General features: G+C 43.1%; 2 protein-coding genes across 3 annotated transcripts; both read right to left on the reverse strand.

Annotated features, from left to right (window-relative positions):
* Window positions 1-5,503: 5,503 nt before the first annotated feature.
* rnf103 (ring finger protein 103) lies at window positions 5,504-11,456 on the reverse strand. Its single transcript, XM_020647810.3, has 7 exons — window positions 10,463-11,456; window positions 10,150-10,298; window positions 9,674-9,789; window positions 8,169-8,591; window positions 7,937-8,069; window positions 7,750-7,836; window positions 5,504-7,497 (listed from the first exon to the last, which is right to left on the reverse strand). Exons 1-7 carry the CDS (start codon window positions 10,686-10,688, stop codon window positions 6,571-6,573), a joined length of 2,061 nt encoding a protein of 686 aa, XP_020503466.1. The 5' UTR covers window positions 10,689-11,456; the 3' UTR covers window positions 5,504-6,570.
* Window positions 11,457-12,491: 1,035 nt separating this feature from the next.
* abhd18 (abhydrolase domain containing 18) lies at window positions 12,492-26,605 on the reverse strand. 2 transcript variants are annotated; one of them, XM_065958434.1, is made up of 14 exons: window positions 26,446-26,605; window positions 25,843-25,951; window positions 25,554-25,638; window positions 25,359-25,459; window positions 23,745-23,820; window positions 22,762-22,848; window positions 22,003-22,028; window positions 20,115-20,253; window positions 19,780-19,869; window positions 18,594-18,695; window positions 18,134-18,324; window positions 16,717-16,850; window positions 16,243-16,405; window positions 12,492-15,778 (listed from the first exon to the last, which is right to left on the reverse strand). In XM_065958434.1, the coding sequence occupies exons 2-14, from the start codon at window positions 25,932-25,934 to the stop codon at window positions 15,721-15,723; spliced, it is 1,344 nt and encodes a 447-aa protein (XP_065814506.1). In that variant the 5' UTR covers window positions 25,935-25,951; window positions 26,446-26,605; the 3' UTR covers window positions 12,492-15,720. The 2 variants fall into 2 exon arrangements, with proteins under 2 accessions (XP_065814506.1, XP_065814507.1); XM_065958435.1 differs by having other exon boundaries at window positions 16,220-16,405.
* Window positions 26,606-26,760: the final 155 nt, after the last annotated feature.

Consider the following 26,760-nt stretch of genomic DNA (forward strand, 5'->3'; position numbering starts at 1 on the left):
GTTTCCTGGTTTGTCTGTGTTGAGTCATACAGGGTGGAGCTTTGTTTGTATGTTTCTGGTTTTAAAGTCTGATTGGATAATAATGTTGAAGCATTAAAGACACAGTGTTATGAGTGTTAAAATGACAGTTGTCTTCTTTGGTTCTTCAACAGATCAACACAAATATCAAAAGCTGAGGGTTCAACTCATTTACTGCCAATTGGATCATTTCACAAAGTTTCAATAGCACTTTATCTTTTGAGATTGTTTTCAGCACATCCAGGAAAAACTGCTTTCCTTTAATTTAACCTTTGGAGAAAGAATACGTGACACATTTGAATCTTGAAATGACTGTTTCTGTGATGTGACTTGAACGCAGCATGACACAGCTGCATACAAAAGCAAGCTGCCGTTTTGAGGCTTGATGATTATGTCTCTGTGACATTTAACCTTCAATATGAATGTTGCAGAAAAGTAATGGGGGACCAAGTGACCCGCCCTCTGTGCCGAGTTCAGAGGTAGTAACAGAGGCTGTACAGGGGAGCACAGCACTGTGTATGTGGGCAGGGGCAGATTTTTCAGTTGGTACTGAATGTGTATCTGAAAAAATGTTTTGTCTAAAAGGCTCAGTATTTCAATTTGAAGCATGTTTTGTTTTGTTCAGTTCCTTTGATCCGTCACATTCTTTGTACCTTCTGAAGTCCAAACTGCACAATTTTATATTCAATAAATCTGATTGGTTGAAAATCTTCTTTATGAAGGGGTTAGTATAGAGTCTTAAAACCCAGAAGTAAGTTAGCATTTGCACGCCATGGGGTCTAACGTCTAAAAGTCATCGGGGATTTTGAATGGGTTTGTGGTTAGACTCCTGAAATAAGGTCTGTGGTTAACACAAGCTGAAGAGATGTTGGTGTTTTGTTAGACCACATAAACTACGTTAGGTAATACCCTCACTTGTGAAGTTTGAAGTTTTTACACGTCTTTAAAAAGGCGGTTGCTAACAAGTGGCTAAATGTGACTACAGTGGTTGTCGGGGACATTAAACGTCATCACGCCGGACACAGAGGGCGGGAACTCTCTCACTAGTCGGAGATGTCTCCTGTAGGTTTAATCTTTGGGTTGAGGCAAATATTAGTTTAATAAATAATTTATTAAAGGAGCAATATGTAACTTTCTAAAATACTGCGTTTGTAGCGACACCGCAGACGAACTGCACCAGTTGTCTGTCTCTTTCTAGTCTTGTTGTGGTCGTGCAGCTTTTACTGTTTAACTGTCGAGAGTGCTCCTTGTTTGTTGTTTTTGGAACTGCTTCAGTAAACTGTTGCTCGCTCTCGCTGGTGTGCTCATACGTTTTCGAACGAGCTTCATCATCGGCCGTCAAACACTGGATATTTACCGGCATAATGTTGACAGAGGAGGTAAGTGGACATACACATGTGAAAGTCTGTGAAGGAGTCTGTGTAAAGGCCGATCGTTTATTTGTACAGATTCCATGTTAGATTTATTCTCCATACAAACAACAGTCTCGACAGGCACTACTGATGATCTCTGTAAAGTGGAGTGGAGTGAGGAGGACGTCGAGAACGAGCATTTAACATCACTTCCTGGAACTTTGACAGAAAAACCGACCCGGGTAAAATTTTTATGCAGGCAACACAGAGAGACAGTGAACATCTACTTTTTCACGAGCTCATCAGTTAGCCGTTCACTTATTAATGGGCGATAAAAAACGATTTATACATGTAAAAAGTTACATATAGAACATTTAAAGAGACACACACACCAAACGGAGCGTTCTGAGAGAGCTGGTTTATACTGGGTCACAAACCTCCTCTGGTGCTTGATTCATGTTATATTTTGATCAAAGCACAGCACAGATGTTTCATTTAGACCACAGGGGGACTGTTTGAAAAGGTGGAGAATATGTCCTCTTTAATGTGCAATGTTCATTTTAAATATATCGTAAGAAAAAAAAAGGATGAAGAGAAACGTTGCTCATCATTTATTATCAAATCTCCACAAAGGATAACTTATTTTTTGGAAGTTAGCAACAACAAAAATTTAAATGATGTATCCCCCTGTGGGTAATTTAACTAAGTTGCTTGCTCACCCTCTACTAGCGGCCAAAGTGCATGTCAGTCAGGTCATCTACCTATGAAAACGATTGGGATAAGTGAGCTGATGCCCATCCGAGGAAGGATGGAGGCAACATACATAATAACAGTTTTAACTCATAGAACACTCATAGTGTCAAAATACCATGCACCTTCATTGAACCAGTTAAACCATTTGAGAGCCATCTTCACATTCAGCTCACCTACTGTGGTGTTGTATATGTGCAGCCTAATGTAACTTATCACTTACATGTCTGTTATCATGACTCTCTTAATAATAATAATAAATGAGTGTGCTGGTGGAGGAGCTCAGACAGGTAGGGGGGAGCCAGGTTGTGAAGGGCTTTGTAGGTGAGGATGAGGAGCTTGAAGTTGATACGCTGGGGGATGGGGAGCCAGTGGAGGTCATGAAGGATGGGGGTGATGTAGTCTCTGGTGCTGGAGTGTGTGAGGAGACGAGCAGCAGTTCTGGATATATTGAAGTTTCTTGAGTGATTTGGATGGTGAACCGTAGAGGAGACTGTTGCAGTAATCTGGAGGTGATGAATGCGTGGGTGAGGGTCTCGGCAGCTGAAAATGAGTAGGATGAGCGGAGGCAGGCGATGTTACAGAGATGGAAAAAGGCTGTTTTGGTGATTTATTTTAGATGTGTTTGTCGTAGGAGAGGGTTTGGTTGAAGATGACACCAAGGTTACGGATGTGGGGGGAAGGGAGCACTGTAGAGCCATTGATGGTGAGGGAGAAGTTGTTGGTGGATTTGATGATGATAACTTCTGATTTGTCGCAGTTGAGTTTGAGATAATTGGTTTGGAGCCAGGATTTTATTTCAGTGATGCAGTCAGTGAGGATTGAGTGAGTGGCAGGAGTGATGGCTTTGGTGGCGATGTGGAGCTGGATGTCGTCGGCAAAGCAGTGAAACTGGAGTCCATGGCGGCGGATGATGTGACCAAGGGGGAGCAAGTACATGATGAAGAGGAGGGGTCCGAGAACTGAACCTTGGGGAACACCTTGGGAGAGAGGAGCAGTGGGGGATTTGTAGTGGTTAACGCTGATGAACTGGTATCTGTCAGAGAGGTATGATTTGAGCCAGGAGAGAGCAGTGTTGGTGATGTTGAAGGTGGTTTCAAGGCGGGAGAGAAGGATGGAATGGTTGATGGTGACAAATGCTGCGCTTAGGTCCAGTAGGATGAGGATGTTAAGGTTTCTGGCATCAGAGGAGAGGAGAAGGTCGTTAGTGATTTTTAGGAGAGTTGTTTCGGTACTGTGGTGGGAACGGAAACCAGATTGGAATGATTCATAAAGGTTATTGTCAGAGAGGTGGATTTTGAGTTGATAAGCAACAGCACGTTCCAGAAGTTTTGAGAGGAAGGGGAGGTTGGAGATGGGTCTGTAGTTGTTTGGGATGTCAGGATTGAGTCCAGGTTTTTTCAAAATGGGGGTGACAGCAGCAAGTTTGAGGCATAGTGGAACGGCACGCCAGAGGAAAGGGAGGAGTTAACTGTTGAGGTAATGAGTGGGGATAGGGTGAGAAGGCAGGCCTTGACAAGACTGGAGGAGATGGGGTCCATCAATATGCACAAAGGGCCCTCTATAGCCGGCTTTCTTCACCTCCTTCCTCGCCTACTCAACCAACGGCCACAGTTTGTTCCTGGAGTCCTTGGTTTCTTGCATCAGTTCATTAAAGATCTTTATCCTCCTTTCAGTAAGCTAGGTTGATGTTCTGGTGTTCCTCCAGATCTTGTCCCTGGCCCTTTCTGAATAACCACAGTTCAGTATGCAGTATGGAGTTTCAGTAGACCAGACCCTCATGGTCATTCAGTGGTCATTTTTTGGGGCTACCTCAGTAGACTGAACATTTCAGCATGAATACTAACTTCAGAGTTTTTTGCAGTATGGATGCATCCTTTCAGGAAATGAATTGTATTTTAACACCCACAATGCTGTGCGAAATTAAACTTAAAACATCACTTCACGTGCTCCTCCAAATCAAAACAAAGGAGAATGGATTAATTGGATTATTTTTTAATCTAGAGTTAAAGTCCCTACTGAAATCACTCCTTTTAATTAACAATAAAAAAATGTAACAAATGTCTGAATTATTATAAAACCTTTCCCCCTCTATTTAAATAATGAATTCCTTATTTATGTATGTGTCTTTATTGGTTTATTTGACTTTATATTCTGTATATTACTGTCTTTCATTTGTACTTTCCTGTATGTACTGTATGATGTTTTATTATTTAATCTGTTTTTTACTTGATTTACATTGTGATATTGTTTGTTGTTTACCTGACTGTATATGTGCATTACTCTTCTTGAATAAACAATAAAAACAAATGAGGATGGGTATAAATGACGTCACTTCCTTACTGAATGAATCAGATGAAGTAGGAACAAATATCTGTCTACTGTGCGCGCCTACTGAACAGACTAACAGTATCTAAATAGTGATAGCTTTTAATCTCCCTTAAAATGTTCTTTGTTTTTTTTTGTTTTCTTTAAACAAAGCTGAAATGACCAGAGAGAAATTCTAATTATATATAATATTCTTATCTGACCGAGTTTTACATCCATACGTGCGTTTACATTTAAAATACGATTTTTTTTTCATGTGCTTGCTTTAGATGTTTGAATCTAAATAAGTCTTAATTTAAGTTATCTGAAAAGAAGTTGGTGTTCTTATTCAATCTGTTTCTTATTTGACAAAATTAAAGTTATTCAGATGTTTAATTTTTATTAATTTAATAAATGTAATATAAATTGGGTATGAGATAATGAATTTTATAAATGTTATTTCTCTGTGTAGTTTAATTTAAAATATGAACGTTGTAGTTACATACTGACTCCACCAGAGGGCATTAAACACATGATTAGCAGATGTAACGATATTACAGCGTAGGAGGGCTTCCTGTAGACTCTTTCAAAATAAAAGTATAACTCGGGAAATGTAGTCAGAATATAATCACCTACAATTTAAAATGTGCTGAAATCATGACACAGCTGAACTGATGGAGTAAACGCTGCACGCTGATGAACCTGACTAATATTAGTCATATGAAAGATGTCGGAGTTCAGGGTCATTATGGTGATGTTAATCTTTAAAGGTTTTGTAAAAAGTTTATGCTAATTGAATGACTTTTTTAAAAGGTCTAAAGAGCAGTGATAGTTTGAAAAGTGGGAGGTGTCAGAATAACATTTAGAAGTCAAATTGAAACATTCAATGTTTAATAGAGGTGGGACAGCAGCTCAGGTAACTCATAACTAACTGAATAACTTCAGCTCGATGTCGTTAAATCGATTAAAGTTTTGTGGTTAGTGTAATGTAGGTAGCTTTGTTGTCCTTCATGTCATCACAGAGACTGAAGTCACACGGACTTTTCTCTCACTGGTCGGAAAAACAAAACAAAAAACACATTACAGACATGTTTTATTGCACGACGAAGTTTACTGTGACGTCTCCTCTGACTGTTTCCTCTTTAAACAACACTGACAGAGTTTTGATCATTTTAACTTTCTGTCATGAAAGTACACTGCTGTACATGAGGTGACACAACATCAGACCTGATATCAACAGAATATCACCCGTCTTCACCTTACTTTCACCCCTCCTCAATTGAGTCTTCACCCCTCCCCAGCACAGTCTTCACCCATCCCCAGTCCAGTCTTCCAGCCTCCAGAGACAAGTCTTCACCCCGTCTTCACCAATCAAAATTGAATCCCTCAATGCTTAAGTACAAAAAACTGCAGTTCCTTGAGTGTCCACTTGAGGCTGGCAGCAAAAAGCCCCTGAAGTCTCGTACTCACCCACGCTGAAATGCCCATTTTGACAGCAGAAATCAACATGTTAACAGCCTGGTTATTTTGGTCTGAATAGTGTCTGTCTTCATCAGAACACATCTAAGAGGGGTGATTAAATAACTCTCTGGTTTCAGTTTCTTCAAAGGATAAGAGTTATGCATTAGAGGCGTGACTGATTTGATTGCAAGCGGGTGTGTTGTAGCGATTTGTCAGGAGGCAACGAGCTTCGCCTCAGCTTCACCGTTACTAGGCTGACTGAAAGTTAAAGACAGACAGCATTTCAAACATGGGGATCGCCATCGTTGGGCTTAAAACACACATTCAGAAACCAATGAGTGGTGCCACTGAAACTACGTCCATGTTTTGTAGTCTATGTTCTGCAACCCCCCCCCCCCCCCGTCATAACTTCACCCCATGCATGCTGTACAGATAACAGAGAAGTGCTGAGCTAGCTTTGAGGCTAGCTAGGGTAGGATGTTGTTGTAGACCAGTTTGTCACCAGACAGCTTAATAAGACAAAGATAACAGAGAGGAGAGGAAAAGCATAGAAGATTCAGTTTTATCAGTCCTGCAGTTTTTTTCAGCTGAGCTGCTCGGTGCTAAGCTAGCTGTGCTGCTAACGGACTCAGAGTCACTAAGCATTAGAATAGAGAGAAGAAGCACGGAGAAGAGAGTTGTATCACTCTTGCACTGAGTGTTCAGCTGAGCTGCTCGGTGCTGCCCTCTGCAGCCTCTTCTTGTAGCTTGGCCAGCGACACACGGGGCAGCAGTGTCGGCCCGACGCTAACCAGACCATAATGCATTGCTGGTGGAAGGCGTGGCCACAGGGCAGACCCATCAGTAACTCCTCGTTCATAAAGTTCTCCAGACAGACCACACACTCCGAGCAATGCAGCACGTCACGCGGCCATACCGACCAATCACAGGGCAGATGCTCTGGCAGCCTGTCAGCCGATGTTAAGTCTCTGTTACCATGACGACAGCTTGATGCTGCGTGGTCAGTGTGTGTTCTGCTGTCCTGGGCTGAGGATGATCCCTGGGGCTCCCTGCCGCTGGGTGGACCTCTGTCATGTGATTCATCCGTCTGCTCGCTGCTCTCCGAGTCTGACCTTGAACTGTCCGTCTCTTTGTCCATCTCTTCGTCAGACCCCGCCCCTTCCACCCTGCAGTGAGCTCTAAACCTCCATGTGGGCAGGGCTTTACTGTAGTCCATGTTTACTAATGGGCGGAGCCAGAGATCGGGGAATGCCAGCCGCTCCAATAAGAAGTTTGGATCCTCGTCCCAGTCGGAGTGGTCAGACGGGAGCTGCTGGAGAGAGGCGATCGGGTGGAGGAGGTAGGAGGTGTACCAGTCCCACAGACTGGCCAGCCACTCAAGGTTGGTGGTGCTGTCCTCCTGATTTCTGACGGCACAGCGTCGTTTTTTCTCAAAGTAGTCGACCAGCAGGCCGTGCACCAGGTATGTGGACAGGAAGAGAGCCGGGTGTGACGAGTAGAAGGTCCAGTCCGCTCTCACCAGACTGGCCAGGGAGGTGGTGTCAGCGTACCGCAGCAGCTTCAGACTGTAGCCATACAGAGCGTCCAGGTAGGGCAGCTGCAGGAGAGCCTAGAGGGTGATCATTCAGTGATTAATAATCCATTTTCAACCCAACAATCAGTTAGTTATTGTAAAGTTAAGTCGACCACGCCTAAACCTGTCAGGTGTTAACTGCTTCTGTTTAAAAAAAAAATCAGATTTAGATTAGGTTTGCTAAACAGGAAACAGCTCCATTTACTGTGTAACACAGAGAGATATAATCCATAACTTTGATCTTGTAAAACGTCATTTATCGATCAAAATCAAATCATGATTTCATACCAGAACAGGAAGCCAGGACACCAGCAGGATGGAGTTGTATGTTCCAAGAGTCCGGATCAGAACAACAAACCGTTTCACTGTCGCTCCCTGACGATAATGTAAGACGATGTAATCAATAAAACAAAACAATAAACAATAAACCTCATCACAGACAGAAATGTAAAATGGGTCAGGGTTAGGAAGTCACCTGAGTGATGAAGAGGTCCATCCAGGCTAGCAGGTTGATCAGAACCAGACTAAGAACGAACAGATCGTTGACTTCTGGCTGCACAGACCGCAGGAACGTATCCATGGCAACCAGGGAGAGGAACTCCCCTGTACTGTGTGTGTGTGTGGTCAGAGACAAAGGGACATTGAAAGTTAAAACTACTCTTTCATGGGAAAAGTTATTGATTATCATTTCCAGGATCAATCATCACCTGTTGCCATAGCGATAAATGCCTTCAGGCATCTTGAGGATGTAGGCGGGGCCCTGTGTCACGCCGATTTCTGATAGGCTGCTGTAGTTGTCCCAGTGACGGATGTCCACAAAGATGAAGTCGATCCTACCGGTGAACTTGACGGACAACGAGGAGAAGAAGGCGGGCGGCTGCGCCAGACGTGCAAACAGAAACATCTTCACTGGGTGGGCGGGGTCAAAGCACCACTCCTCCTTCAACTGCTCAGACTGACGCAGGGTTTTGATCCGCTGAGAAACATGTGATGTCATCCAGCGGAAGATGTGTTCTGTTTCAATGCGCCGGCCGTTGTATTCTCTGAGCATTACTTTTCCCTTGGATGACGACGTCTGAGGGACCGACATGATGAGAGTGGAGCGCTGCCAGCCCCGCCTGATACACGACCTGAGGGGCGGAGCAAGAGGAAGTATGAACCAGATCAGGATCTCACAAACATGAGTGAAGCACTTTAAAGATGAGACAGAACGACAGAAAGATGAGACTGCTCGTTATCAGTCCCACTGTGCCAACATTTGAACTGATGACGTCATCATCAGACCTTCTCCTCATCCAATGACCTCTCTGACTCTCTTCACACCTGACTTTAAAAAGCTGTGATCAAACAGGTGCACAGCTCTGTGTAAAGCATGGGTTAAAATAAGTTTCCAGTGATCAGACACTACTTCCTGCTCTGTATGCAAACAAACAGGTTTTGTTTTTTTTGTCTCAGAGCTCCTCAAAACATGTCTGTGAAGTTTCTTGTTCTGAATCCACTCTGATCCTGTATTTGATCATGTCTATAAACCCCTCTATTTCAGCCCTGCTCAGAACAGGCTGTTTCTGTGTCTGTACCTTTAAATATGTAAATGAGCTGTGTCTGACCCCTCTCTGGAAGGGCTTGGGTGTCTCGGGCTTTCTCGCTCCATGTCCTATTGTTTACGGTGAGAAGGCAGACTCAGAGGACAGAACAAACACCTAGCTGTGGGAGTGTCACCCACCTGGGGGAGGGGCTACTACCCTTCGTGATGTCATGAGGGGAAAATCTCCAAACGGCCTGTTTGAGCACACATTTTCTGAAAAGTGGAGCCACAAAAGACACAGAGGATGGACTTTTCTCATCATAGGGGGGTTTGTAGACAGACTAGGGACCCATGTTAGAGTTAGAGGAACATGGTGAGTAATATGTGACCTTTAGCGTCTGTGAGGAGTTTTTAGATGGATATTAAACATGGGAATAATACTTTGCACACCTCTGCTGGACATTTGTCTGTAACTGAGGAGTCTTTTCAATCAAACCAGAACTCCATGAGGGTAATTCACTTCAGAAAATACACGTCCAGCTTCGTCCATGTTGCTTTGGATGCCAGCAAGCTTAAGCAACCAAGCAATGCAATAAACAATAAGTCAGGTCACCTGAAGTGGGTTATGGTGCATGTCTCAGCATTTCATACAGGTCACACCAGTATAAAGGATGACAGGTTTCTCACCTGTAGTCATTGGAGCAGTTAAAGGTTCCAGTTCTGATCCCAAACTGGGACACTTTCTGCACCATCTTCCCCCAGTTGGACGGACTGAGCAGAGCGTCCCGGTCCTGAGCAATGACCTGCAGGGACACAAAGACACAAGTCCGGGTCAGACAAAAGACCCGGTCCAGAGCCAGATCCTGAGTCTGGACTGACCCTCTGACTGGCTTTAAAAGGAGGCTCTTCGTGTTTCAGGTAAAATCTTGGGTGTGGACCTTTAGTTTGATGAAGTGGATCAAGTATCAAACATAGAAATTCACAATATTTAAAATATCCTCAGAATTTTATTGCCGCTCTAAAAATGCTGAGTGTAGGTCATCGAAGATTTAATCTGGACCCTGTGTACACACCTGCTGTGCACACACACCTGTAATAAACACTGACACGTTGAAAAGGGGGTGTGTCCTCCTCACTGTTTCCTGTAACAGGTGTGTTTTTACCTGAACGAGCCAGATTCCATCTTTGGTGTCCTCCACTAACTCGTAGAAGTGCATCTCTCCACTGAAGTTTGTGCTGCTCAAGTCTCCAGCGTCTGTCTGCTCCGTCTCCTTCTTCATGGCAGAGTACAGCTCGCCGTGAGTCAGCTCACCTGAGGGGGCGGGGCCAGAGAGTCTTCATCAATGACCAATCATACACAGATCATAAAAATCATATAGTTCACATTAATAACCAATGAACACTGGGCTTCAACAACAGGTGATACCCTGATGATGTCCTTGAAGAAACAATCTTCAAAAAGGTAAAGCCTCCTACCTGACTTCTCCACAAGCTCGCTCACGTCCCTCTTCTCGGCGAGTCCCGAGTAACCGAGTCCCCGAGTCTCCAGGATGGTCTTCAGCTTCTTGTAGCTTAGAGAGACCGGGTCCACCAGCTGGGTGGAGATCATCCCGGTCTCGTACCAGACCACGGCCTCGAAGATCCTCGCCAGCATGAAGAGCAGCAGGAAGTACAGCAGCAAGAAAAAGAGGCGGAGCCACATCCTTGACCCGCAACAGACCCTCTGAGACCGTAAAGACCGTCTATAACCACCAAACTACAGAACCATGGAACAGCCCACTGTCTCTGTGTGTGTGTGTGTGTCTGTCTGTCTCTGTGTGTGTGTGTGTGTGTGTGTGTGTGTGTGTGTGTGTGTGTGTGTGTGTGTCTGTCTCTCTGTGTGTGTGTGTGTGTGTGTGTGTCTGTCTCTGTGTGTGTGTGTGTGTGTGTGTGTCTGTCTCTCTCTGTGTGTGTGTGTGTGTGTGTGTGTCTGTCTCTGTGTGTGTGTGTGTGTGTGTGTGTGTGTGTGTCTGTCTGTCTGTCTGTCTGTCTCTCCTGTCTGTCTGTCTGTCTGTCTGTCTCTCTCTCTCCTGTCTGTCTGTCTCTCTCCTGTCTGTCTTTACACGCCTGCTAACATTACAGTGGCCACACAGTCAAACAGCTGTTAGCTTAGCTCAATCTAAAATCTGTTTATCCGCAGCACATCATGAGCCCTGTTAGCGCTTACAGCTAGCCCGTTAGCCTACCATCGCAGGCAGGCCTTGGTGATGTAACAGCCAAAACAAACAGGTAACGGCTCTCGTGACGTATCTCAGGTGTCAGCTGCACGCGCTGCAGGGTCCCCGCTGAATGTCCGCGGCGCGTGCGGCTGTCCGGTCCAGATGTTCACATTAAAAAACAACATTGACGGAGCTCTGACTCTGCTACGATCAGCTGTACGCCGCGGTGCTGACGTCATATCCGGCTCCACCTCACGCATGTAAACAAGCTACAAAATTAAAGTCTCCGGACGTTATCATTTTATAGTTTATTTCGTTGGTTTTATATTTTATAGATATAATTGATATATTTCATACAGTATGCCTATATTCATTTTTGTTATTTAAGAATTAAAGGGGACATATTATGAAAAATCCACTTCTATAGTTTTTTTGAACATTTATTTGGGTAAAGACCCCAAAAATGTGAAATAAACCCATCCAGTCCTTTGTTTGTTGTCTGCATAAGTCTTACAACACAGAGAAAAATGCTCTATTTCAAATGTGCTCTCCTTGTGATGTCACAGTGGGATTCTGGTAAAATAATCCCCTCCCCTCCCCTGGGATCTCCACCCATAAACTCCACCTCCAGCCGAGAACAAAACTTTTGAGCATGTCCGCCATTTTTAAAACTCGGGGGGGGGGGGGGGGGGGGGGGGCTCATTGCATTTAAAGAGACACACACACCAAAACTGAGAGAGCTGGTTTATACAGGGTCACAAACCTCCTCTGGTGCTTGATTTATGTTATATTTTGACCAAAGCACAGCACAGATGTTTCATTTAGACCACAGGGGACTGTTTGAAAAGGTGGAGAAGGGGGAGAATATGTCCTCTTTAAATTGTCCATTTCATTATTTTTTATTTACTTTTGTATTTTATGTTTGGTCTGTTCATACATTTTATTTCGTTTTTTTCATTATTATCTTTACATGTATGTTTGTTATACATTTGACAGTCTTTGGTTTGAACAGTGTCATTTAAATTAAACAAATGTAATTATTCAATAATTGAGATTTAATTTTAGAATAACTTAATTTGTGGTTGTTTTAAGTCAAATTGAACTAAATGATTTAATTAAATGATTTTGTTTTTCACCAATTTTAAAGGATAACAATTTTCTTAACACATAATTTAGTCAGAAATAATTATCTCATAGAATGTTATACTAAAATGAAGTCTAAACTCCTAAAGATGTTAATTATGATTCTGAAAGCAAGATTCTCAGTGTGTGTTGTGTGTGCGTCCATGGTGAAGAAGCGAAAGCAGTTTGTCTCATTAATGACTTTATTGTTTTTTATGGCACAAAGAGGAAAAAATAATCAATCACTGATCAAACATCTGTTTGTATACGTGAAGTTTAATAACAGAAACATATTTGAATCTGTGTTGTTGTGTAACACTTTACAAGTGCAGTTGTGTTATAAAAATCTGAGATCCTTATTTAAAAAAAACAAAGCAACATTTCCAATCATTAAATCAAACTATCAATAGATTTTTTAACCAATCAGGAGTTATTTTATCTATCCATTTTATAAATTGTACAAATGTAGAGTTATTTAAAAAACCCATCGAGAAGAACTGTGGAAGCAAACAGGATGATGTGCAATCAGGGGAAGCAACAATAACAACAACAACAATAACGTGAAACAACAAAAGAATGGCACACTGATGAGGAGGTTCACGAGAGCACTTTTTAAACAAACAAAACAAAAAAAAAACACTTTCTGATGAGGATGTGATGGTCGCAGTCTGTGAGAGTTAGAACGCTAACCCTAACCCAGTCTGCAGATTAAATAATTATCAGTACAGTCTTTTCTTATCTTATCAAAGTCTCAGACCAAACAGAACCAGAGAGGTGCACCACGAAGCAAGATGTCAGAGTAACCCATCTGTTGTTCCAGTTTCTGGTGTCACGGAGCTGGCTCTCTTATGACCTGGTCAGATCACCATGGTAACTGACTCTGCGGCAAAGTGTAATGTGTTAGAGTGATATGACATTATAGATCCTCAGCCTCATGATTATGTTTATGGAAACTATTAGAAATTGTAATGTTAGCTTTTTAACGCCACAGAACCACGCCATGCACTTATAGAAGTAAGCTACATGCATCACATCACAGAGCCCATGGTTTCAGATCAGTGATGCAAGTAATCTACCCACGGATCACGTCATATCCTCCGGTGAATTAGCTTAACATCAGTATCAGCCTGTTGGCAGACTTCATCAAAAATGAAAGTAGCTGATGATTATCTGTTCTGTCGCATTAACTCAATGATGTCATCAAGTACAAACTCTGATTTGAATTGACGGTCGAACATGAGAGGAAATGTTTATGTCATTATGGGAGTCTTACACCGAAAGAAGTAATAAAACAAACATCAGTATCGGCCCAGATTTTTCATAATCTGTGCATCTCCAGTTTTTTATCATAGACTGTAAATATTAAAGGATGAAGCCTGAATGATGTCAGCCATCTGTTCCTACAGGGGGCTCCGGAGGCTCATCAGCAGCAGCCACCATGTTGGAAATCCTGTCTCAGTCTAACTTTCAGTCAACCTAACGACAGGCTGAGAGCTGGAGGTCAGGTGGGTTTTAAACCTCTTGATGAACTGTTACATCACACCCACCTGTCAATCAGTTCAGCTACGCTCCTAACTATGGATAACATGTATCGTTTTTTAAAATCAAAACGGCACTGTTTAAAATAAATTCACCCCAGTACAGTGTGTGCCCATCATGACAATAGTTAATCAGAACTGTTTTTCGTACCAGGCTGTAAACATGTTTATTCCTGCTGTAAAAACGGCTTTTATGCCCGTCGGTGTTCCTGGAGTCAGCCTCTAGTGGACACTCAAAGAACTGCAGGATTTTGCACTTCCGCATTGGAATTGTTTTATCACAGCTACTGATTATGCTCCTGAAAGCACCTGTTTCATTAAGTTTAGAGCTGTACCGCGAGTAGCTGTCACGTTAGACGTAAAAAGAGACGCATCGACAAACCAACTATGAAATCAATAAACAAGTTAACAGTGATTTTCTGCAGCATCTGAGTCCCTCTGTGCAGCAGCAGTGTAGTTTTTCTTTCGTACTGACATACGTGTTAATCATAGCTGCTCATCATTTCAGTCTGACTGAAGACAGTCGGTGATCGTTCAGTGACATTTGCCACAGGTGTGTGGGGTTGTGTTAGCATGTTGTGTTAGCATGTTTTAATACAGCTCCAGAAGATCAGTGTGCTTGATATGAACAAATAAAAATCAGTTTGGTTCATTTTGAACAGACAGAGGAGGCTTACGTAAAGGAAATAAAGGGGTCACAAAAATCATGAGTGGATTAAAAACACTGAAATGTGAAAATTATCGGAATAATTATAATTTATATATAAAATTATTATTTTATAGAAGCCTGATATTTCTCTGTCGTCAGTATGTTCTAGATTAATTTATTAAATACTGCAGCATCATTCAGTGGTACCAACACAACAGTCAATTTACATCACTGTTATATCTCAGAGTCACATCATGTTCACACACACGCTCACAGGCGCGCACACACGCACACACGCACACACAGTCAGATCTAATCTGTGCAGTCAGAAACTTCATGTTTCGAGTGAAAAGATCTTAACTGGCAGCAGATTGTTGATGTTCTGGTCTGTGGAAAGCTGCAGCTCCATGTCAAACACCGGGTTGCAGCAGCTCTGCGTAAGTTCAAACGTCGTCAGAAAAACTTTCTAATTCAGGACGGAGTTCATATTTTAGGTTTAGCACCATAAAGTTGTGATAGAGGCAGAAGTTACACCTTAAATCTTACACCTAGGTCCTAGTAGGTTTCAAAGTCCAAGGTAAAATGGCGTTGTCATGGTGACTGTGTTAGAAAGGTGGGCTAACTCGGAGGATGAGGAGGAGCAGAGGGTTTCACCGGCTGTGCGTGTTCTCCGTGATCGGTTACATCCCTCAGATGTTTGATGACTTTGTGTTTACTCCCGCTTTAGCTCTCCATGAGTAGAGATCATTTCACCGTCCAATCGTAGAGGACTGTTAAATCACGTCATGTAGTAGTTGAAGACTTCACCACTAGGCGTCACTGTTGTCATCTGACACTAGCTGTAGGTTATGACCTCATCATGACGACTTGTCCTATCATACAAACATTAAAGTTATTTTCAGCCGTTAGTGTGATCAGAGACAATCAGACATGAGAGGAAACAAACAAACACTGCAGGGAGAAACATGCTGCTCTCTGATTGGTCACATCAAGTTATTATTTTGGTTAGTTTGGACGTTACGCTCCACTAGTTAAAATGAATCTTAAGTCTCCATGGTAACCAAACAATGACACAACTTAAGTTACAAACTAACTCGTTTACACGTCAGGTTTAGAGTGGATGCTAGAGCACAACTTAAGAAAGAACTTATACAGAGCTGCTGCAAAAGGACACTGGTCCCAGTCCAGGTCCTGGTTCCTGTTCTGGTCCTGGTTCAGATCCAATGGTTAGTGCAGGTTGGGATACTTGACACAGAATCTGTTGAATGCGTCGTATATGGTCTGTCTGCAAATAACACACAGATACCAAATGTTTAACAGCCAGAAATCCTCTCTTATTTTAATAATCCATAATATCAAAAAGTACTGAAGCTTTAAAAAACATTACAGAGGACATATTATCCCCCTTCTCCACCTTTTCAAACAGTCTAAATGAAACATCTGTGCTGTGCTTTGGTCAAAATATAACATGAATCAAGCACCAGAGGAGGTTTGTGACCCTGTATAAACCAGCTCTCTCAGAACGCTCCGTTTTGGTGTGTGTGTCTCTTTAAATGTAATGATGGTCAAATCAGCAGTTCAGTGAGTTTTCTGTGTACAGGCTGAAATCTCTTAATATTTGGTGCCTTCGCCTTCTATTTTTGTTGCCATGGTATCAAACAGGTATCAACATCTTTTCTTTTTTTCTAGAATTATAGAAAAGTTTAAATTCTGGTATTGTAACAACCTTCTTTCTGCGTCCTGGTTTACCTGAAGACGTTCTGTTTGAACAGGTATGCACTGATGTGTCCTCCTTTCAGGTACCTGACCTCACAGCCAGGCCAAATCTCCTGCAGACTGAGGACTCCCGTACGAGGGATGTAAGCGTCCTCTTTGGCCTGGACCACGATGATCAGACTGGTGTCCACCGGGACTGGCACAGAACATTTCAGACAAACACAAACATTATTACCATCTGTGCGTCTCGTCAGATACCAGAGAAGAAAAAAACATGAAAACATGAGTCAGGAATCTGTGGTGTTGAAGCTTCAAAGTCCTCTCCAGTTTTTACAAACATCTTGACTCTACATCTAAAAATGTCAAACCTGCAGCTCTGGTTCCTCTGTTAAAAAGGAATAATAAAATGTTCCTGTTTTAATCTGCAGACACTGATGAGAACTCTGCTTTCCCCGACACACTGAGTGATCACATCATTTCTCATGTTTGTCCTCTGAGGTTAGTTACCAGAGAAGTTGGCCATGTGGGTGCACTCGTCCATCACTCCCTTCATGAAACTGATGGACTCTCTGTGTAAAGATGGCCGACAGCATTTGTCTGAATCCGTCTTCTTCCCCCTGTGTGTGTTCCCATTGACGCTTCTGAAAAGAGAGAAAGTTAAGAGATCAAAACTGAGTGAAGTGACAGATTCCCTGGGGTTATATCTAACAACAATAAAAGGAAGAAGGTGCGACTTTTTCATCCAGTAGATGTCGCCACTGAGCACCAGCATGAAACCAAAACAAACAGCTGTTTGGCCACACCTCCTCCACACTGAAGCCTCCACTCTCCTCCAGAGACACACCTCCAACACCCCTCCACTCACGTTTACACGGAGGCGTAATGAATTTGTGCGCACAATAATTAAGCACCATTAAGCTCAAGCGGCGGACAAAATTGTCCTTGGTTTGAGCTGCAATTGCCTGTGTCCTGCATTGTTGTGTTAGCATGCTAATGCTAGCGCTCTTTAGTTAGCTTGTAGCTTCAGATTGCATGTAAACTGACACAGAATGAGTGTGATCTAAAAACTCTTACTAACATCCAAATATAATCAGTGAGTATGTTCTTCTTCTTCTCTCTAGTTCTTGACTAAAACAGCTTTTATACACAAGGGGAGGAGCCGACCGTCCCGTCCATGTAAACACAGCTCTGACAACAACACAGCCAGCAGGACTCAAGCTTCTCCCTCATTGTAGACTGTCATGACTCAGAGACACATTTACACAGGACAGACTGGATTTATGTGTAACATGTAGCACATTCTTCCTTTACTGTGGTGGAATAGCCCGGTGTCCCTGGTGGATGTGGTCACGCACTCCACAAGGTTTAATTACTTTTTACTGTTTTCTCTAAATTCAGGACTACGATCTAATAAGGGACAAACGCTGGTAAAAAGTGGCGCCGCCCGCCTGGTCCACATCACTGTGTTTCCCTGCACACTCTCTCAGCAGCAACAATTAATGGAGGGGAATTTCCAACTGTGTCCATTCAGTGCAGCCATGAAGGCGCATGTTGCAGCGTTTTATAATGGTCAACTGGTATATAGGATGCAGCCCTCTCTTTATATGAAAAGCTCTGTATTAAAAGTGCATGTTAGACTCTTAGACTGAAGAAGTTACTCCCTGTAATGTTAATATTTAGGACATTTTTTTTTAAAGATTTATTTTGGGCTTTTCGTGCCTTTAATGCAGAGAGAGGACAGTGGATAGAGTCGGAAACCAGGGAGAGAGAGCAGGGAATGACATGCGGAAAAGGGCCACGGGTGGAAGCGAACCCGGGCATACCGCTCGAGACGAGAGTCTCAATACATGGGACGCGCGCCCCAAGAAGACTTATTCTTAGAAATGAAACACTTGTTTATTTCACAATAGCTTGTATTGATTACCTCTGTATGGAGTCCACTGTGGTCCCACTGCTGCTAACTGAGGACAGAAGCTGTTCTACGTGGTCTCCTCCAATCAGCAGTCCCTGTCCAGCTTTCTGTCCGGTCGATGTTCTGTCCTCAGAGAGACCCAGCAGATCCCCCAAAGACCCTGGATCCTTTAAAAACTCCTGACACATCTTGAAGGAGTCAGCCTGAGCGTCAGAGCACATAGACAAACTCACGGTTAGAGCGAGTATCCATCATACTGATGAACGGTTGTCATGACAGCACTTTAAACTTCGATACGACTCTGGTAAAAGTAAAAATTAAATATTGGAAGTTTTTCCAATACAATGGCGACAAAAATTGGAGCTCTAGGTAGGAACAGATCCAGTACTTGTTCTTGATTACCAGAAGTTGCAGCTGAACTCTGCAAACTGTCTAAATCTCACAAAAACAATAAACAGACATTCAGACTCACCCCGCAGTACTCCAGCAGATTAATGATCTCCTCTTCATACACAGAGTTTATCGCATACTGCTTCTCCAGCTCCGTCCAGTTCACTGCTCTACTGAGAACGCCCTACACACACACACGCACGCACAAGCACAAGCACAAGCACAAGCACAAGCACAAGCACAAGCACAAAAAGGTCTGTTACATACATATTTCATCAGTGCTGTCTCGCCTTCATTATCCCAGACGGACCTCAGAGGACCAGACTTGTACACTAATGTAATCAATGATGAGTAAATCAGAACTGGACTAGACTAACACAAAAACCTCCCGTTTTCATTAATATCTTTCAATATCCTTCATTTATTTATAGTGTGATTTTTAGTTTTTATAAAGATGACGGAGTCAAGATGCACAGAGACACGGTGTGGCTTCACACATTTCGCCTTCCTGTTACTCAGCACGTCTTCATCACCTGCACATAATTATGTATATGAAGAAGTCAGTGTGGGTCCTGTAAACAAATAAACATTGTAGATATACTTGTGTGTAATGATGAAGGCTGGATGTTTTGGCGCTGTAGGAGGACAGCGTGAATGCAGCAGCGACGTGGTGTCACTCTCTGATTTTTCTTCAGTTTGTGATCCTCCTGCTGGAGTAAACTATCCATATGTCCATTTAATCCTTCATTTCATTCACAAGCTCCTCCATTTCTGAATCAGAAAGTTTATTTTCTTCGTCTAAACTTCCTGTTTTCACAGCGATCCAGTGCTGGAAACCTTTGCTCCGCCCCCTCGTTTGTATGCTTCTTCATTCACGAGCTGCTTTGCGTTGAGCGTTTATGGTTGATTGTGGGCATGTAGAGGGTCGAACATGGGGCTAATGTACGTGAGCACATTTCCAGGTGGATCGTGATTTATAAAAGGGAATATTGCGTGCCGTGTGCATACGAACGGTTTTATAAATCTGAATCATTTTGTGCGCACGGCATTTCCGGATTTTTGGCGCACCTACATTTTTAGTATGGATTCTACGCACTCTTTCATAAATGAGACCCCAGGCTTTTCCCCCCAAAGCGAGCCTTCCTGCACATCTCAGTGCTCTGTAGCTCCACCCAGAGGACGGAGCAGTGAGGTGTGGGATGTCCTGTTGACATCAGCTCTCATGTTGCAGTAATAAAAGGAAGTGACCTCGTTGGTGAGTAAGTTACCGTGGTGAAGACGCTGGAGGCTGTGGACCAGGACAGACAGGGAACCAGAGGAATCGGCTTCGGCCAGTTAGTGACTGCCAGAGACGCCATCTACACACACGTGATTGACAGGAGGAGCAATCATATAAACATTTTAAAAAACATGATGTCATACTCGTAAATTACGTGAAATAATATACTGTGATAGAAGGATCAAAAATGAAAATACTCTATAGTCGTGATTTCAAAATGTGTCTGATAGAAGAGAGTCAACGTTTTAGAAGGTCTGATAAATGTTTTACACAGGCACAAACTCTATTCAGTATGGACCGAGAGTTTCTAAATATTGTACTCACGTATCCTCCCATAGAGATTCCAGTCATTCCCAGAGGCCAGTAACCTTCCCTCTGCAGCCAGTGGAGCAGCACGGTGGACTCAAGGATCAGAGCGCCCCCCATCACAAACAGGTCCGAGACGTTCTTCAGACTGGACCTCCTGAACATTCACACAGACACTTCATGTTTACACTCCAGACTAGCTGATATCCGAAGCACCAAACATTATTGTTCCACCAATTTATAAATAAAGTCACCCAAACACAACTACAGTCTAAAAAAGTTTCACTCGCGCTTCCTTTCTGACATCAGGTGAGCGGAATAACACAGAGTGTAACCAGCTGCACAAAACAATCATGAAACACCTCGATCTTTATAAATAAAGAGGAATATCACAGCAGACCTCTCTCTCTCTATCACCTGTAGATCAAACAGACGGGCAGATCATCTACTACTTTATCGATCTTAAACGGCTATCTAAAGCCAATTAAAAAAAAGCCACAGCGCTTGTGCATGTAAGTAAAGGGGCGTGGCTTTAGAGGGAGCACAGAGGGGAGGGGGTGCAGACGCAGCACTGAGGGAATGCTATTTTCAGAATCATGCTAGTTTTTCTGAAACTACCAGCCCTGCCTTTAATACGATGTGGCATTAAGACAAAGAGAGTGAACTAAAAAACTCCCTTTGGGTTTGTTGATCAAGGCTGTCTCCGTTTCCTTCAAGTGAATCCTTTCCTCTCCAGCCGTTAGCCCTGCCTCCGTGGGCGAAGAGAGACGGTCCACTCAGGGAAGCTGTTTCTATGAGCATTAAAAAGGAAACGCAGCTTCTTTCTGCATCTCCGTCTATCCCACCTCCAAAGCACATCACAGTCTCAGCAGACGGCCGTTTCTCCTTTTCCACTGTAACTTTGTTTAATGCTTCTATTATAGCCCCGTTTCCACCAAGCGGTCCAGTTCAGTTTGGTACGATACCCATTTATTGGCGTTTCACCGTCAACAGTTGGGAATGGTGCCAAAATAAGGGATCCATACCATCCTACTTTTTTGGTACCCTTCTGTTGGGGTGCCAAGGGTACTGATCGGATCCTAAATGGTCCCATTTGTTTACTGTGACCCATTCTTCTTTGTTGAACTTAATTAATATCGGGCTTCACTGTGTTGGGCTGCTATGATGTCACACTGTTACATAGCTGATGCTACACTCCGCTTACTAAATAAGAGTACGATTGGCTCTGAAAACACAAACAAGATCAGGGTTTACAGTACCGTACCGTACTGAACCAAACCGGACTGCCTGGTGGAAACGGGGCTTTAGTGCTCATGATGGATTCATGTCAGCTCTTTGTAAATAATGTAACAAAGAGTAAGGTCTAGACCTGCTCTTTATGTAAAGTGGCTTGAGAAAACATTTGTTATCAATTGGTGCTTTACAAATAAAGATTGAAGGAGAACCAACTAAATACTTTCTAAGGACCAAAACAGACAAACACAACAACTGAATCAACTTTGAGACGCTTGTCATTGCTCGCAGAACCGGGTCTCAGTGGTTTATTGGCAGTCACCTGCTGCGGTATCTAAAATCAATTAGATACCCGACTTGATGTCAGAATTGTCATCAAAATATGTTTAGTTAATGATAAGATACTTTTGATTAATTCACATATTGCACATCAACTTTTTGCTCAAATATCACTCTTAACAGTAACATTTCACAGATCTTCTTCGTAGCATCAACGCTGTTTTGTGCTATTGCTACAACATTCAGACTTTTCCGAACTGAAATCACGTGAACAGTCTTAAGCTAACAAAACACACTCAAGATCAGGACTCGTGTTCCAACAGTTTTACTCTTTTCTCTTTCTTGTTTTTATAAATCTTTACATCTGAAATGAAAGAATGAAGTGTGAACTTACAGTTGGTCTTTGGGTTTACGGTATCCATGTGAAGGCCGGTTAAGAAACAAACAGATGATGAACACAAAGACACATTTTAAAAGATGGATTTTTTTTCCTCATGTTGAAATAAACAGAGAAAATCTTTGAATGTTTTTGTTTGTTGTTTTTTCTCCTCTTCCTGTCGGTTTGTTTGTTTGCAGCGTGCTGGACGTGTTTTTTTCTTTAGGATCAGATTTTATTTTCAGACGTTTTCTTTGTTATTTTGTAAACTGAATCAAATCTTTAAATCAGGAAATCCATTTGCATTTTTTTAAATCTCAAATTTGTGTTGTCAACTTTTTGAGTAGAATTGTGATCACTTTGATTTTTAAATAATCTGATAAAACTTTAAGTAGGTCAAACAAAAATGTTTTTTTTATAATGACGTTAATGATCTAGACGTTGAGTATTCGCTGACAGGAGGTAAAGTAGACTTTATATATCTTCAATATCAAACATTACATTTTATATTTCGAAACTGAGAAGGGATTTCAGTTTGTGGACAATCTGGTTTGGATCAACCTGATCCAGATTATACTTTAAGATTACCAAATCTGGGCTGCACGGTGAGGAGGTTCCTGGTTTGAATCCCTGTCTGACAGGAGTCTCTCTGTGTGGAGTCTGCATGTTCTCCCCATGCATGTGTGAGTTCTCTCCTGGTACTCCGGCTTCCTCCCACAATCCACAGACCTGCTCGTTAGGTTAACAGGAGACTCTAAATTGGTGGTATAAAAGGATATAATACGGATTCTCCAGAAGCAGAGAGGCCATTCCTGCTTCTTTGATCATCGGACGAGCCATCAGGGTCCTCCGACGCCAGAAAAACTACTCAGACACACACAGAGTCAGAGAGGATCATGTTAACATCGCAGTAAGGTTGTGTGTGTGTGTGTGTGCAGTGTTTCCCCTAGCTTTACAGCTTGGGGGGGGGGGGGGCACATTACTTTTGATTTGGAAAACTAGATCAAATATTTACTGTAAGAGTCTACTTAATCTGATATTAATATGAGGCTGTGATAGAGCTGGAATCTCTCCTTTCTTCTCCGTGAGAAACTCTTCATCCTTAGATCTTTACTTTAGGAGCTCTCTTAAGGGCTAAGATGTTTTGTGAATAACTTTGATCTTTACCAGGATCTAGTCTTTAACTTTAAGGGGCCATTTAGCTGCAGCATGTTCCAGCTCCTCCAGCTGTCTGTCACTGTGGCTGAAACTTTTCTCCATTCTGTTTTCGTCATGCCCTGCTGTCACTCTCGACTCTGCAGGTGATTTTTTGTTCTTTGAATAATGATTTTAGCCTGGCTTTTGTTGGGATTTTACCAAACGTGTTTTATACTAGAGAAAACCTGCGCTAAAATCTGTTTGCGAGGGTACAACTCGAGTGTTAGGCGCGCCCTCGTGGGAGGGACAGCAGTGAAGCCGTCGGCTGTCTTTCAACATGATGGCTCATGATACGTTGATGCTGTAGCAGCTATTAGTGCAAAGTTCTCAAAATAATTACTGACAAATCCCATGAAGAGACAGAAATGACATGCCGTTGTCTAGTTAAGATAAATAACATAAGGCTGTTTAGTTTTTTTTCAGCCCCCCCCCCCCACCCCAATACAATGGTAGGGGAAACACTAGTGTGTGTGTGTGTGTGTGTGTGTGTGTGTGTGTGTGTGTGTGTGTGTGTGTGTGTGTGTGTGTGTGTGTGTGTGTGTGTGTGTGTGTGTGTGTCTTACATGGTCTCCTGTACCGGCAAGATGGATGCATACTGGTCTGTGGTTCTTCCACCTCTTAGGAACAATAAACTGGAACCTGAAACATTGAACAGACAGGTCACCTACAGGTAACAGACAGGTCACCTACAGGTAACAGACAGGTCACCTACAGGTAACACACAGGTCACCTACAGGTAACACACAGGTCACCTACAGGTAACACACAGGTCACCTACAGGTAACAGACAGGTCACCTACAGGTAACACACAGGTCACCTACAGGTAACACACAGGTCACCTACAGGTAACAGACAGGTCACCTACAGGTCACCTACAGGTCACCTACAGATAACACACAGGTCACCTACAGGTAACACACAGGTCACCTACAGGTAACAGACAGGTCACCTACAGGTCACCTACAGGTCACCTACAGATAACACACAGGTCACCTACAGGTAACACACAGGTCACTTACAGGTAACACACAGGTCACCTACAGGTAACACACAGGTCACTTACAGGTAACACACAGGTCACCTACAGGTAACAGACAGGTCACCTACAGGTAACAGACAGGTCACCTACAGGTAACACACAGGTCACCTACAGGTAACAGACAGGTAACAGACAGGTCACCTACAGGTAACAGACAGGTAACAGACAGGTAACAGACAGGTTAGCAACAGGTAACAGACAGGTCACCTACAGGTAACAGACAGGTTAGCAACAGGTAACAGACAGGTCACCTACAGGTAACAGACAGGTCACCTACAGGTAACAGACAGGTAACAGACAGGTCACCTACAGGTAACAGACAGGTCACCTACAGGTAACAGACAGGTCACCTACAGGTCACCTACAGGTAACAGACAGGTAACAGACAGGTCACCTACAGGTAACAGACAGGTTAGCAACAGGACACAGGCAGGTCACAGATGAGTCCTCGAGGAGTCACAGAAAGGTAGGTCACAGGTAACAGACAGGTTACAGAGTAGTGACTGACATGTCAAAGACAAGTCAGAGACAGTTCACTGATTGGTCTAAGACAGGTATCACGATCACAGAGAGGTCACAGCCGGGTCCAAAATTAGCATCCGCCGCATCAAAATGCAGATAAAAAAAATGTATTTTATATTTGCCGAATAAAAGAAATGAGGTCAGGTGCCATGATCAGTACAAACATAATCGGAAGTTTACGACCACGTTTTTTCACCACACTGCACGTTTCTGGCGTGTAACCTGGACAGAGGACTCAAAGAAAGGTCAAAGGTCACTCTCTGTAGATGTTTCTGTTCATTGTATTTTTCTGTTTTTTTGGCATTTTAGGATTTCTTTTAACATGGATTCTGTTTTCTGCTGAAGCTGAGGTTCACATGAGTCCAATCAGCAGCTGGCTCTGTCAGACTGTGGACCACCTGTACGTGACTCTAGCAAGTTTCACCCCTGAAGAGTTCTACAATATTTCAAGCCCTAACAGACTCTGGATCTGTACCCGGCTTTGACAGACTCTGGATCTGTACCCGGCTTTGACAGACTCTGGATCTGTACCCGGCTTTGACAGACTCTGGATCTGTACCCGGCTTTGACAGACTCTGGATCTGTACCTGGCTTTGACAGACTCTGGATCTGTACCTGGCTTTGACAGACTCTGCTGGCAGGATTCCAGGAACCAGGTGTTCCAGAGGAGAGATCAGGAACCCATCGTGGATGAGACAGTCGGCGTGCTCCTCTGTCTGGAAACAAACAGAAATGTTAATAAAAATAAATTTGTTGACACATAAAAATTAATATACTTTATTGCACTTGAAGTCGGCACTGAGGGAGAACCTTATTTATGTAAACTGGATAATCCTCCGGCACCAAAAACTTGCACTTCTCTCGGTCCCCAATAATCTTACGAAACTCAAATATTCTGTAAGACACAAAATATCATTTTTTGCCAGTTAAAATCAATTTGTATTCAGATTCACATCTAGCTCAGTCTGATGGGACTTGTTGGGAACCAGAAGGTCGCGTGTCCCACTAGGACAGAGGTTTGGAAATTGGTGTGGTTGCTGGTGAGGTGTCCTTGAACCCCCAACAGTTCAGTAACGCTCCCCATGTTCTGGTTCTGTACCTTTTAAGGTCTTCAGGCTTCCCCCATCCCCCGATGAAGAGTTTGGTGAGGAGCAGCCGTCTGTAGAAAAGATCAAGTCTACTCACACCCATGGACCAGCAGCTTGCATCTACACACACACACACACACACACACACACACACACACACACACACACACACACACACACACACACACACACACACACACACACACACACACACACACACACACACACACACACACACACACACACACACACACACACACACACACACACACACACACACACACACACACACACACACACACACACACACACACACACACACTTTCTGAGTGTGTATTTTAGTGGACGTACTACCCCACCCTCCTGTCGTGTTTCACTGTGTCACATTTAAGCGTCCGTTATTATTTTAACATTTATAAAAACATAATAACTCATACCCTAAATTAAAATAAACTATAAAACATCACTGAAGAGTTTTTATCTGCTAACACCTGAGGGAGGAAATAAAACAAACTGAATGAACCTGCTGAGCAAAGTTCAACGAAGCTAACACCGCTAAGTTAGCCTGCTAATTCATTACCTTACGACACACACACACACACACACACACACACCTGTCCCTCAGCCTGCACACGGACGTCTGGTTTCCTTGTGGATATCTTCACCCTGCTAGCTAACTGCTAAAAGCTAACACTCTGTCCTCAGAGGACGAATGACTTGAACCGGAGCGTCAAGCTCAAGTTTCTTCTTCTTCTTCCTCTATTACACTTCCGGTAGAGACAAGCTGCAACTGACGTCACACTAAAACAAGCTCCGGTTTCTTTCCAAAATAAAACTACACATTGAGGCAAGTCCATATCAAAATGAAGTTGCCATGGCTGGGAGTCGGGACCAGGTCGGGACACACCGGGGGGTCGGGAGCGCCCAAG

The sequence above is a fragment of the Labrus bergylta genome, chromosome 9 (genome assembly GCF_963930695.1).
Source record: "Labrus bergylta chromosome 9, fLabBer1.1, whole genome shotgun sequence".
NCBI classification, from domain to species: domain Eukaryota; kingdom Metazoa; phylum Chordata; class Actinopteri; order Labriformes; family Labridae; genus Labrus; species Labrus bergylta.

Bases quoted from the DNA above. Each gene is read 5' to 3' on its own strand.
- rnf103 (XM_020647810.3), bottom strand. From the start codon at position 10,688: ATGTGGCTCCGCCTCTTTTTCTTGCTGCTGTACTTCCTGCTGCTCTTC. The intron at 9,790-10,149 runs GTAAAAACACAC...GTGTCCCTGCAG, and splicing joins ATGGAATCTGGCTCGTTCAG to GTCATTGCTCAGGACCGGGA. The intron at 8,592-9,673 runs GTGAGAAACCTG...TCCGCCCCTCAG, and splicing joins AACTGCTCCAATGACTACAG to GTCGTGTATCAGGCGGGGCT.
- abhd18 (XM_065958434.1), bottom strand. From the start codon at position 25,934: ATGGGTGTGAGTAGACTTGATCTTTTCTACAGACGGCTGCTCCTCACC. The intron at 25,460-25,553 runs GTTCTCCCTCAG...GTTTGTTTCCAG, and splicing joins ATCCAGTTTACATAAATAAG to ACAGAGGAGCACGCCGACTG. The intron at 15,779-16,242 runs GTAAACCAGGAC...TGTTATTTGCAG, and splicing joins TTCAAACAGAACGTCTTCAG to ACAGACCATATACGACGCAT.